The sequence below is a fragment of the Cololabis saira genome, chromosome 16, assembly GCF_033807715.1.
Source record: "Cololabis saira isolate AMF1-May2022 chromosome 16, fColSai1.1, whole genome shotgun sequence".
Classification (NCBI taxonomy): Eukaryota; Metazoa; Chordata; class Actinopteri; order Beloniformes; family Belonidae; genus Cololabis; species Cololabis saira.
In genome coordinates this window covers 4,516,021-4,530,349 of record NC_084602.1, presented here as the reverse complement: position 1 = coordinate 4,530,349, position 14,329 = coordinate 4,516,021, and the positions used below count along the sequence as shown (strand labels likewise).

The 14,329-nt window shown below is 44.9% G+C and overlaps 1 protein-coding gene and 1 long non-coding RNA gene across 2 annotated transcripts in view; one reads left to right on the top strand and one right to left on the bottom strand.

Moving 5' to 3' along the window:
- The window catches only part of LOC133462641 (transcription factor IIIB 90 kDa subunit-like), a 151,838-nt gene that overhangs the window by 90,644 nt on the left and 46,865 nt on the right, over window positions 1-14,329 (top strand). Inside the window, exons 14-16 of the mRNA XM_061743980.1 lie at window positions 152-233; window positions 344-399; window positions 1,871-2,130. Of these exons, the coding sequence (XP_061599964.1) occupies window positions 152-233; window positions 344-399; window positions 1,871-2,130 (398 nt within the window). The remainder of the gene's footprint in view (window positions 1-151; window positions 234-343; window positions 400-1,870; window positions 2,131-14,329) is intronic.
- Window positions 1-14,329, bottom strand: part of LOC133462642 (uncharacterized) — a 186,977-nt gene that overhangs the window by 132,849 nt on the left and 39,799 nt on the right. The window lies entirely within an intron of this gene.

The following is a 14,329-nucleotide window of genomic DNA, read 5'->3' as shown; positions in this document are numbered from 1 at the left end:
ATTTGTAGTTGTATAATTAAGGCAGAGTTAATTTGACCAGAGAGCAGCGGGATTTGTTTCAGCCCACACGGAGATCTGGCTGTGCTTTGGTGTGCTAATTGCTTGGTTTCCTTGAACTCCAACCTTGCTTCTTCTGCCTCTTCTGCCGCAGTATCTGCTAAGTGAGAATGAAATCAAAATCAAGACGGCGATGTGGATGGCGGAAAACTCTGACTACCTCAAGGAACAGACAGGTACTGGGATATCTGAGCTTTCTCAGCCAGAGATGCTTGATCCTGCAGCTGCACGGACTATTACAACCTCAGAGAACTTACTGTGCTTTCAAACTGTCTCTTATTTGCAGAAAAAGAAGCAAAGATAGCAAAGGAGAAGGCGCTCGGGATCTACAAAGAAAGGAAGGTGAGGCCTGAAAAACCTGACCACAACTAGGCCTGTGTTGAAAAAATAGATTTTCCGATTCTGAATTAATCCCTTTTTAATTAATTCCTAAAAATCGATTTATTTAAAAAAAATGTTTTTTTCATTATTAGATTTTCGCCCGGTGAACTTTAATCCCAGTAGTCACGTCATTTAATTCACACATGCGCTGTTGCAATTTCTTTCTTTTTTTGCACTTTAAATGGATATTGAAAGGCATATTTGAGTTATTTATTCCTTAGTTATTTATTTCATACAAATAACTTGGTATTTTTTTGTTTATGCCCAAAAAAGGAATGTTTTGTTGGACACGAGAATAACTACTGCCATGTTTTTGCCTTTAAATATGTTTAAAAGTATATAAAACATTAAAGTTTTCAGTTATCATTGCTTTATATACTTTATTGGGGTTAAATTTGCATAAAATGCTAAAAACCAAATTCTCCAAAATGAAAAACCGAAAAACAGAAAATGGACTAAATAAAATTGGAATGTGGGAAAAAATAAAACCAATTTCATCCGTCTCTGTTTCCTCCCTGGATCTGTTTGGTAATTCTGCCACACGATGTTTCTGAAAGCAGTTCTATCAGCATTCTGGGAGCTGATTGGTCCTTACAGCATCATTAGCTGCAATACTTGCTGTTGAATATCAATATAATACTAGTATTATTAATATGTTGCAGAACTACAGTCATATAATTCATGCAACAGCTGAAAAAATAGTTTTAATAACATTAACCCAAATCCATATTGAAATCCATATCTGATCGAATCAAATCCTGATATCTTGATCAATTCTGAATGTTAAGAATGGGAATCGAATCGATTCTTGACATTTGAATGGATCCCCAGCCCTAACCAGAACACACCTGCACCCCCGGGTATTTGATTATAGATCCAACAGTCCAGTCTGGGACCAGGTGGAGGCAAAGCACTGAGAGATGTAAAATGCTTTATTTTGGGCTTATGGAAAATAAGAGTAAAAAAGAAATGCTGTGTAACAAAAGAAGTTCTTATTCTTTTATATCCATGAACCACCTGCCCCCCCCTGAGCTTCACCTTCATCTTCTTCCCCTGCAGCGTTCCCATTTTAGCTACTAGGTTTGGTTGGAGCTGTGCTGCACGGAGGTGCGTTATAAAACTCAGATTTGAGTGTAGAAAGATAAGCATCATTCAAGTTGCGCAAAAAAGTATTAAAAGGCCATTAAAAAAAAAAATAAGCCCACAACATGCATGGCACATTTCATTTACACCTCCATCTCAAAGCGCTGCACAAAGTCAGACTATGGCTTTTTATGCTTTTACAAAGTTTTTTTTTTTTCATTTGATCTTTTTTGTTTTGACCTGTACACCTTTCTGAAACCATTTAAATATGATAAATGTAGTACAGGTGCACTTTTATGACATCAGCATGATGATGGTAAAATGTACTTTGTTTTCCCGTCTGAAACAGCGGAAGCCGCCGGGGAAGAAGCGGGCGCCCATCCGCGCCAGCACGGCCGACGAGGCCATCGAGAAGATGCTGGAGCAGAAGAAGATCTCCACCAAGATCAACTACGACGTGCTGAAGGACCTGAACGTGAAGCCCGGGGCCGGCCCGGCCCCCGCTGCCGAGACCCCAAAGAAGGAGGCCCCCGCCGTCAGGCTGGCCGGGCGGAGCCGCAAGCCGGCTCCCCTCAGCCTCAGCACGCCGCTCAGCACCCTGGGGAAGAGGTAGGAGGGGGGGGGGGGGGTGCAGCCGCTCAGCACCCTGGGGAAGAGGTAGGAGGGGGGGGGGGTGCAGCCGCTCAGCACCCTGGGGAAGAGGTAGGAGGGTGGGGGTGGGTGCAGCGGGGGGGCAGCTCCGGCCCAGCTCTCTTGCCCTCCATGCTGCGTTCAGGGCCCTTTGGATCGCTTCCTGGGCTTTGCTGCTTGTGTTGTGGCTGAAGGAAGTTCGTTGAGACTCTGGTTTTGCTGCTCGGGTTCATTCCATATTGATATGGAATCAATATATGGAATCAGGTTGAATTTTGGACAATATTGCTGATGGTGAATCGCTTACACCGTGTCCTAACTGTATGCGACGCGAGCGAGCGTCAGCGACAAAAACAATTCCATTGCTTTATTTTCTATTGGACTGTCCTAACTGGCCGCGAGCGACGCTGCGCCGTTTTGAGCTGAACATTTGTCAGACGCCCTGCTTCTATTTTCTTCCTGTTGCTTGCGTTGAAAGCCGGTTGAAAGCGCTGTAGGAAACAGTCATTTCAATACAAGAACCTCAATAAAGTGGCAGCTGCTGGAGGGAGATCGCCAAGGAGCTGGAAGGTTCTGATAAGATAATGATATATATATATATGTATGTATATATATGTATGTATATATATGTATGTATATATATATATATATATATATATATATATATATATATATATATATATATATATATATATATATATATATATATATATAAAGATAATATATAGTAATAATAGGATAATATTTCTTTCTGCCACTTTATTGAGGTTTTTGTAGTGAAATGAGGAGGAATCATAGAGATAACTTCTCATTTCGACTAACGGGATCAACCGTTCCTCATCATGACTGTTTCCTACAGCGCTTTCAACCGGCTTTCAACGTGAGGGACAGGAAGAAAATAGAAGAACATTTAAATATCACAATATTAAGCTTGTTTTCTGTTTAGAAAGTACAAACGTAGGAAGATTACCAGTACTCACCCATCTTTTACTTGTCTCTTTACTCTTTTAGGAGTTATTTTAGGAGTTTCTTTCAAGAGCGCACGGGCGGGTAGTGCGGTGAATAAAGGCTGATTTATGGTTCAGCGTAAAATCGACGGCGTAGCCTACGGCGTGGGTTACGCGGAGACACGCACCGTTCGGTGCGCGTCACTGCGTACACTACGCCGTAGGGTCTGCGTTGGTGTAATGCGGAACCATAAATCAGCCTTTTAAAGGAGCATGAGGCTCCTTTTAAGAAATGAGACTCTCTAGCGCCACCCTTCACCACGACGGCCGTTGGGGGTACTGCAGCCAACAGTGAAGCCGGCACGGGAGAACGGGGAGAACGTGCATGCAGCGTCATGTGACGTCACATCCGCAGGACAGCGCGGGAAATTACGGCCCCAAAATTGCAGCACATTTTGCAGCACACAGCCTGTTCAAGGCAAAGGAGAGATACACTAGAGGACTCATTCTTTTTGGTTTGGAACGCTTCATCTGACATTATTACTAGAAAACTTAAAACGTATACGAATTTTTTTCATAAATCCTGCCTCAATCCTGCCTCATGCTCCTTTAAAAAGCGAGTTTCAGCTGTCAATCAAAATAACGTGGGGGCCCATAACGGTTTCAGTGTGGACAGAGAGCGTCCGATGCCACGCAGTGCGACGCGATAGGCGGACGCTCGCGTGCAGTAAGGACAGGCTGTTAGCTCAGATTTATTCGGTGTACAGTAGGGGTGTAACGATATATTGTGCCACGAAATTTCTAAATACAAAAATGTCCTTTGCGGATTTCACTGATCACGGGTTCTTTTTGGAACGTAACCCCCGCGAAAAACCAGGGATTACTGTACATAATTTGGTAGAGTTCCCACTAGTGATACACCGAAGTGAAAATTTGTAACCGAAACCAAAAATAAAAATAAACACTTGGCCCAATACCGAATAATACCGAACATGGTTCTTTTCATTCAGTTTTTCATTTATTTTGCCAATTTTTTCACCATTGCATAAATCAAATAAATGTGCATTATCTGTCATGTCAGTACCAATATACTCCAGATAAAGAACCAACGCCGTGTTTAAGGCCCAGAAAACATCACTTGCTTTCAACACCAATAACAAATGCTTAATAAAAGGCAGATAAACCGTGTGGCAGGTGTTTAATCACGTCTGCAGCCGCAGCAGCTGCTCATCCTCCATCATAAGGTCAAAGCAAGACGTTTTCTTTTCCCTCCGTGTGCACATGTGTGCACGTGTGTGCACGCGGCTCGACTCGGTAATGAAACGAAGAGGAGGTCCTCCTTATTTCACACGACAGTCACCTGGAATAATCACCTGCGACAGGCACAGATGCTCAGCCTGCTTCTCCATTCCTGTGAGTTATTTTCATTTTTATCAGAAAAGCAGCTCTGCTGCCGGGCTCGGTCCCGAGCCGTTGTTTTCCCGTCTCCTCCGCTGACATTCACAGGACAGATCTGTGCTGAGCCTTTCAGACCGGTGTAATGGGTTTTCTAGCGCACGGCCAGGAGCTGAGGGCTTTTCACTTTGTTTGGTGTTGGATGAAATTGCTTTGCCGCGGCTCTGTTTTTTAAACCTTTTTCAGTGGATGTTGGTTCTCGGTACCAGCTCCAAGCTTATAGGACTTTCAGAGGCGACTCTAGTGATTTAGGGGATGTGAAATCCCGTAAGTCAGCCTCTTCCTTGTCGCGTGGTCGTTCATCTGGTCCCAGCGAGCAGGGCTTTCATGTCTGCAGCGCTGCAATAATGGGCCGGGTTTGGGCTCAAACCCACAAAGGACTGCGGTCCCAGGTGAGACTGGGTAAAGGTGTGGATGCAGTTACTCTACAAGAAAAACCAGGTGTACTTAGAAAACTGCTTAATCGCTTGACTCTCCACGAAGCGATGGGGATGCAGACAGTGTTGTGCAAGTTCCTACTTCTCATGAACTAGTTCAAATTAGTTCACATAGTTTAAAAATGAAAATTAAACCATTTTCATTTTGAACTAGTTCAAATTCAGTTCATTTCAATATTTTTAGGTGAGAAGTACGAATGAAACGCCCCCCTATCCTAAAACTGTTCACTGTATACAACAGGGGTCGGCGACCCAAGATGTTGAAAGAGCCATATTGGACCAAAAACACAAGAAACAAATATGTCTGGAGCCGCAAAAAAAAAAGTCTTGTATCAGCCTTAGAATGAAGGCAACACATGCTGCATGTATCTATATTAGTTAAAACTGAGGGAAGATGTTTTTTTTCATTATGCACAAAAAAGTCGAAATGTCGAGAAAAAAGTCGAGATTTCGAGAAAAAAGTCGAAATGTCAAGATTAATGTTTAAAGCAGCACAACGTAACTTTCAGCTTTTCTGAGTTTGGCGGCATCTTGTGGACAAAATCGGTAGTGTTTTACCAGAAAGAACACTACGTTTCCCATGAGCACCAGCGCGTACTGCCGGAAAACTCCTGTCCCGTCACTGCATTTGTTTTGATGAGAGAACACGGGACGCTTTTCTGTTTCACCAAGTGAACAGAAGGAACGCAAAAAAAGATGTTAAACTGCTGGAAAGGAACTGGAATACCTTAAACAAGGAAGCCAGGGAGCGGTATATGGAGAAAATAATGATTATTAACGGTCTGGATCCATATGAAATCATTACTGAAGACCCATGTGTTTCAATAAATTTGTATAATAGTACAACATACAGTACATGTTTTGTATCCCTCTTACTTCCCTTTTCTTTTTTTTGACTGCCATATTATGTTGAAGAGGCTCTGAGCGAGGCGTGAGCAATATTTTTTTTTCCTCGTGAGATTATTTTTTTCCTCTGCAGCTACAAATAAGAGTTAATATTTTTTCCTCAACAAACTAGTTTTATCTGAAGATTGGGGTTAATTGCACCGCAGAGAGCTGGCCAGCAACTGCGTTTAGCTGGCGAAGTGGGGAATAAAACCCGTGTTTTGATCTGACCCCGGTCTGTGTGAGTGTTTGTGGTTTAAGGCTGTTTATGGTTCTGCGTTAAATCGACGCAGAGCCGACGGCGTAGGGTACGCGGCGACACGCACCGTACGTTGCGCGTCGCCACGTACCCTACGCCGTAGGTCTGCGTCGATTTAACGCAGAACCATAATTCAGGCTTTACTGTGTGTTTGGTCGTTACAGCCGCGATCCAAAGCGAGCCGACGACTCTTTCAGTCTTTTACTCTGTTATGTCAGATACTTGGTCTCCGTGGTTCTGCCTCCGAACAGGAAACCGTTGAAAAGTTAAACCATTAGGATCTTTTCCCCACGTCTGTTGTGTGGAGCTGCTGCAGCAGCAACGCAGCAACAGATTCTGCGGAGCTCTGAGCTCCACGCCCCGCCCATTTTCGTCTCGACTGCGAATCGGGAAGGAGGGGGAAGTGACGTATGCCGTAAAGCAGTCAAAGTCGTAACGATTTGTAGTTTTTTAGTGTGGCAGGGTTCCTACCATGCTCCTCAAAGTTACATAGTGCCAGTGGAGGCGATACAGACCCCTCAGACCATGACAGAGGTGTCATTAAACCTGTTGGAAGTTGATGTACCATCACAATGACTCTGGAAATATGATATTAAGGTGGAAAAGTTACGTAGTGTCGCTTTAAGTACAATCTTAAAAAAAAAGTCAGAATGTCAAGAAAAAAGTCGAAATGTGGTGAAAAAAGTCAAAATGTTGAGAAAAAAGTCGAAATGTTGAGAAAAAAGTCAAAATGTTGAGAAAAAAGTTGAAATTTCGAGAAAAAAGTCAAAATGTCAAGATTAATGTTGAAGTACAATCTTGAGACAAAAGTCAAAATCTCGAGAAAAAAGTGGAAATGTCGAGAAGAAAGTCAAAATTTTGAGAAAAAAGTGGAAATGTTGAGAAAAAAGTCAAAATGTCGAGAAAAAAGTCAAAATGTCGAGAAAAAAGTCAAAATGTCGAGAAAAAAGTCAACATTTTGAGAAAAAAGTTGAAACATCGAGATTAAAAAGGGAAGGAAAAAGGAAGAAAAAAAGAGAGAAAAAAGGGAAAAAAAGTGAAAAAAGAGAAAAAAATGAGAAAAAAGAAAAAAAAAAGAATAAAAGGAAAAAAAGAAAAAATCCCTGGTCTACAATCATGTATTGTCCTAGTGTAGGGCTCTGCAACCTGCGGCTCTTCGTCCTCATCGTAGCCGCTCCCTTTGGCCTTGAAAAGAAACATGATCATAAATAAATGATATTTCTGAATTCATTTTTATTCATATTATTAGTTTATTTTGTTGGGCAGTTATCTTGGAGTTTGAGTTGATGCTATTACATTTTAAAAATAACTATTTTTAATTTTATAATTTGAACGTCATTCACGTAACGTCTTCAACGTATTAATTTGCCTTCATCGCCCGTGTCGTCGGCTCACCTTCGTGCTCGATATCTGGCGAGAAGATATCCAACAACAAAAAATGTAACGTTGAAAGACATTTCCAAAACACTTCCAGCATTTCGTAACCGGAACTGCTACGAAAAGCTGAAGAGAGCAAACTATCTTTCAAGAGGTGGATTAGTTTGTTCGTAAAAATACCAGAGCATCTATTCTTTTACTCATCTATTATTTTATATTTATTTTAAAAGCTGCAGCAACATTTTTTATTTATTTATATTAAAGTGGGGTCATTTTTCTTCTTTTTTTTTTTTTTTACCTTGTCTGCACACATATTAATGATTGATACCATGACGGTAGAAACCAAAAGTATATATATGTGCATTATTACTATATTTAATATATATACATATATATACGCACACATATGCGTACACATACATAAATATACACATACAAACCCAGTGTTTTTTTTTTTTTAACCTTGTCTGCACACATATTAATGATTGATACCATGACGGTAGAAACCAAAAGTATATATATGTGCATTATTACTATATTTAATATATATGCATATATATACGCACACATATGCGTACACATACATAAATATACACATACAAACCCAGTGTTTTTTTTTTTTTGGGGGGGGGGGTGACGACATCCACTGCCAATCCAGGAAGCAGGAACACACGGAGACACACGTCAAGCACTGGAAATCTGCAACAAAAAACCACAAACAACCAAAACAATAACAGCAATCGACCTAAATCTTGAGATCTGATCGTCGCAGTCTGAGCTAAGCTATTGCTACCGCTACCTAAATCCAAAAACTAGAGAGCCAGCATGCAGGTGAACAAGCCAGTGTGTATGTCTATGTGTGTGTGTGTGTATGTATATGATCATGCGTGTGTGTGTGTGTATATGCATGTGACTAAGTGACTATGTGTGTGTGTGTGTATGTGTATGTGTATGTGTATGTGTATGTGTATGTGTATGTGTGTGTGTGTGTGTGTGTGTGTGTGTGTGTGTGTGTGTAATAAACCAAACAAAGTTCCACCTGAAGTGTATCTATAGTGGGGGAGGGGGGGGAGCACCCGCGAGACCAGAGGCCGACACGGAAGAGCCCGGAACCCAGGCCACCGGCAACCCCACAGAGGGGAGAAGTAGGAGGGAGGCAACCCACCGCCTGCGAGGCCCCCCCCCCCCCCCCGGCGGCGGCCGAGGGGGCCCGCGTGCGGGGCCCCCACGGCGCGGGAAGAAGCAGCCAGGGATCCCGCGGCGGCGGACCGCGACCCAGGCAATCCCCGCCCACCCGGTCCGGGCCGGACACGCGGCCAGGAGGCCCCCACCCCTCAGGCCAATGACCCCCACCCGGCAGGGGGCCAGCCCGCCCGGAGAGACAGAGCCGCCCCGGCCGCCGACGCGGGCAGGCGCACCCGTCCCCCACGAAAGTGGCCCTCCAGCACCAGAGGGGCGCCCCGCCGCAGAGGCAGCGGGGGGGACCGGAGACGAGGGAACCCCCCAACAAGGCGACACCCGTGCAGGCCCGACAACGGAGGGCCCCAGACCCAGGCATCCCATTCATTCATCCATTCACCTATCAGATATCTATACTAATAATAATATGATATACTATACATAATAATAATACTAATAATAATAGTAATAATAATAATAACCATCTTTGTATAATATAACAATGATAAATTATTAAGTTTTGATGTCCTGCCAATGGAGGCCCGAATCCTCCATGGCAGGACCCTTCCATACCGCATTCTCACCGACACAGACACACAATCACGCACCGTTTCCCCCTCCCCGGAGGAGTCCAGCACCGCCAGAAGGCGCCCCAGGCTGCACGGCGAGCCCCGACAGGCCTGGGAACCCCGACCCACCTATCCCAGGCCGGTGAGGGAGCGCGGGTGATGTGGGACCCCCTCCCGCCCCTGGTGTTGAGTGTATGTGAATAATGCCATAAAAACAGGGAGGGGGGAGGGCCAAGTATCGATTTGACACCGACCCCCCCCCCCCCCTCCCGAACTACGTGTCCTTGTCAAATGTATTTATTAAGTGTTGAATGTGCAGTGTCTATTTTGCTGTTAAAACCGTGAGGCGGGGAGTGCCGGGCCACGCGGGACAATGCCCCCCACGACCCGGACCCCCCGCCCTTCGCCTATGTGCGTATGAATCGTGTAGGGGGGGAAAGAGGGGGAGCGGAGGCCGAAGCCAGGAAGCAGGACCAGCAAAGCCGGCCCTGATAAGACACCCGCGTCCCCCCACCGGCCATCCAGTAGACGGGGGGCCGGCCCTCCGAGCCGGGCCAGGGCCCCACCGTACCTCCATGGGCGCCCCCGGCGCCGCCGGAGCCCCCAGACGGAGGGGGAAACAGTCCAACATCCTCCCATTCATACTGACAACATAAGACATAGACACCTGGGAATGGTGCCACCCCGCCGCCGTGCCCGCCGTGCACCCCCCGGTCAGGGGAGGCCCGATCCCCGGACCCGGCCCCACCTAGTGGGGTCATTTTTATTTAACTTTTACACAAATATAGACTTAAATAGGCCTACAGTTCACAGTTTAATTTATTTGAAAGTCTGCCTACAAATGCACTTCTGTTATATTTAGTGGTAGTAACAGCTAAAATAAATAAAAGATGAAAAATTTTAAAATGTTATTTTTGCGGCTCCCGACTTTTTTATTTTGTAGTAGTGTGGCAAAATGGCTCTTTTGATAATAAAGGTTGCAGACCCCTGTCCTAGAGGCTTTTCAACTTTACTCAGAGGCTGTAAATCTCCAACAATGTCGTCCATTATCAGTGTTTCTACCTGTGCAAGTAAATCCTCCCCCTGAAGGAGCAGCAGTGGGACTGGGGTCGTTTGGGTTGTTGGGTCTTGGTCTTTCCTGATCACTTTGTTTAATTGTCAAGGACAATGAGATATTTTCTCCCACTGGATGGATGCTTTAACTCCACATGACGTTTACAATGTGAAGTTGACGAGGCAGACGTTCAGACTTGTTTTCTCAGCGCAGGTGGACATAATTTGCACAGAAAGGTTAGATTTTTACCGTCAGACTCTTTGGGAGACGATGTGTAAAATTCCCTCAGATAATGATAAGGATCATCATCTGACGTCTCGCTGACGCTGCGTCTGCAACGTCTCTCTCTTCACTGGTCATGTAAAGATGCACTGGGCTCGGGCCGCCGTTGCCATGGAGATGGTGCCCGTTGCTATGCTAGTGTGTGCACTGCATTGTGGGTAATGTAGTGTGAAGTCATCGTATGTCGAGTATTTTAAATGTGCGCGCCGCCCGCTGGTGAAATGAGATTGATTTTGAGTTTTTTTATTTCGGTCCATTTGGATACAACATAATACAACATAAAAAAAGGTCCAATATTTTAAGTGCCACCGAAAAGGTATAGGCTGAAGCCAAAGCTTATTATGCCTACCCTTTTATGAACCTCGACTCAGGAGGTTTTATACAAAACAAAACTAATAATTTGGGTTCAAACATCAACAACAAGGATTATTCTGTAATAATTGGACCTAAACAGTGAAGCTGAAACTCACATAATCTGAACAGTTCAAATTCCAGTTCGTGATCTGCAGAATTAACAAGTTCACGTTCAAGTTCTTTATTTGCAAACATGTTGCGTTCAGTTCAACGTTGGATGCAGACGCAGATAAACCCCAGAAAACACTCCCAGACTTGAGAAAACAGGAGGCAGAAACAACAACAAAGATGGAAGCAGAAATCCAGAGAGGGTTTTATTATTATTTTATTGTTTAACCGCTGTGCTGCTACATATTTAGGCCCCGTTTACACGGAGCAAAAACGGAGGCGTTTTAATGCGTTTTGGCCGTTTGTTTACACGAAAACGGAGCTCAAAGTCTCCAAAAACCATCATTTCTGAAAACTCCGGCCAAAGTGGAGATTTTCAAAAACTCTGTTTTCACGTTTGCTTGTAAACAGAGAGAAACGGACATTTAGGCTCAGAACGTCACATTATGAGACAGAAACGTCACCAGCGTCATGAGTGACACCTGTGTTTACAATTTGTTTGGCCTCCGTCAATATTTTCTTGTATTTTACCTGTTTTATATTCTAAAGTCACACTTAAAAGTAACTCCACTTCTCTGTCACTCCAAACAAAAGACTCTCGTTCATCTTGGAAGTTACTGGCAGTCCAGGCTGATTTATGGTTCCGTGTTACACCAACGCAGAGCCTACGGCGTAGGATACGCGGCGACGCGCACGTACGTAGGCTACGCCGTCGATTTAACGCAGAACCATATTATTCAGGCTTCACACGTGTCATTTGTTGATGATTTTTTCCAGGATTCTGATTGGCTAGCATGACTTTACGCTTCTCGTTACACTGCCCCCTGTAGGTTTGGCTGCTCATAGCACCTTAACAGCGTTTTCATGCGGGTTCGTGTAAATGAGGATATTTTTGAAAACGTAGAGGGGGAAATATCCGTTTTTGTAAATACCTGGCTCTGTGTAAACGTGGCCTTACATTCATATGTTTCTGTACATCCAGATATCTGCTACTGGGGACTTATCTCCAAACAAAAGATTGACGATGACAATATGGAGATGAAGAATAAAATGAAAAACAAAAGAAATGTAAACATCTGCTTGTGCAACTGCTTAAGAGAAAGTTGCTGGAAAAGAAATGGAACAAATGAAATCAAATTTTGCAGAAACACAAAACTACTGAAACGGTGGAGAGAATTGAAGATGGGAAAGATAAACAATAACGGTAAAACGAGAGATGGAGGATAAAATACAAAGAATCTGAAACAACAAATCTTCAAACTTTTGTCCCAAAATGGACTGTGTAGCAGGGCTAGTGCTACGGCCGACAGGACAGAGAGGACACGGGGTTTTCATGCAGAAACTATTTATTTAGATACACCGCCACACGTGCACAAGAACCTTCTCCAACAGCAGCCCAGAGCTCCTGTGCAGCCACGCCTTATGAAGGCAGGCAGGGTGGAGAGGTTGATGGGACACACCTATGACCCATCACCTGAGTGGCTGCTGCTCCTTCACCCTGCCACAGACTGACAGCTATTTTGGCAGCAAGATGACCGATGTGTCTTCTTATGGTGCATCACAACCGTCCCCAGATGCAGAAGTGATGCTCACCGCACTGAAGTAACAACCCGCAAAGCCTGGCATCACCATGTGATCCGGTCGCAGCATCTCTGTAGCCACGGCGCCGCTGCAGTGGGGGATTGTCTGAATGCGGGGCGAACCGTGGTCCTGCACCCGTCGGCAGGAGGAAAGGGAACAAGAAATGACAGTTCTTAAGACGGTTCTTAAGAAAATATTGAGGAATTGCACTTAAGAACTTTCTTATGAACTTTTTAATGTTAGATCTTAAGACATTTCTTAAGATCGTTCATAAGAACATATTGGTGAATCCGGCCCCAGATCTTTGGCCCCCTTTTGGGTCCGATTGCCCGCTCCTGTCCACAGCCCAGCCGGTCCCCCAGATACCAACCATCCAACCATCCAACCATCCGGCTCCACGCCCCATTAACCTCTGGCTAATCCACGCATAACCGTGAAGGCGCTGCACCAGGTACTGAGCGGTTCCTTGATTGCTCCCAGCTGTAACAGCTTCAGTTCCTGCAGAACCACTTTCCTGTGGTTCCAGGAGTCTGCAGGGCCGTGAACGGGCCATCACTCCCCGTGGTGTTGCGTGCGGTGCCGGTGCGTTGCATCTTAGCAGGGAGGGGGGGAGCACTCATGACTAAAAGGCTTTTTGCCGCCGAAACAACGCATCTGCCTCAGGAAGCAGAACCTGCACCATGAATGAAAGATCATCTCCACTTTCATGTTGGGGCTGTGATCTTGTCAAAGAGGGACTTTGCCGGCAAAGCCGGCGTCTTGTACTTTTAAGAATGAACACTTTCCTGAAGTGTTCGACCTGTCTGAATTTTTTAGGACGCATTCCTCCTTTTCAATGAATCATTGATGGAAATAGTTGGCTTGACTCGCTCATCGCGCTCCTCCTTTCAGCTTTTTCCTGAATGGAGTGGCTGCTTCCATTTATCCGGGACTCGCCGAACTCTGCACTTTGTCACGTTGAATGCACAACAATGTTTGCAACCCCTGCGGTTGTTCAGCCTTCGGCTACTCTGCCAAGCCATTAGGAACAAGAAAAAGCCCATGGGGGTTGGGGTGGGGGGCAGAAATGCAATGATAATCTCTCATTCTCTCAGCATATTGGTCATAGCTCTGGAATGAAAAAAATAAAGACAAAATTGATCTTGGGCAGCAGCCTTCCAAGTGAAAATGGTCTCTTTCAGCAGGGAAGTCAAGGAGACGACCGTTACTTCAGCCCCTGAAAAGGTCCTTGTGTTGGTGATTGAAAAAGGGAATGCCTGGTGTCAGGGAGACCCAGGAAAGTGCAGGAGAAGGCTGCTCCACAGAGCAGGCATTGTGCCTTGTGTGGAGGCCTGGCCGAGGGGCTACACTGACGCACTGTGCTGCTCCTGCCCCCCTCCCTCTCCTGGTTCCTGCCCCAGTCTCCTCGCCGCACCCGCTACAGCTCTCTCTGCGCTTTGGGTTAGAGCCTCCGGTATTTTAACTTGTCTCTTGTCATTGTCTGTTGCTTTTGCAGAACCTGAGCTAATGTTGCTGTTGTGTTCTTGCAGTAACATTAGAAAACTCCGTATACTCAGCTTTATGATGTGTCTTGAGATGTTTAATCAAGTTGCTGGTATTAAACAACGTATTCTCCTTCCCTCCTCTTGACACCTTAGCAGCACGCAGCTTCAGTCTGCCTTGCTTCTGTCGTCGTCCCTTAATTAGGGCCC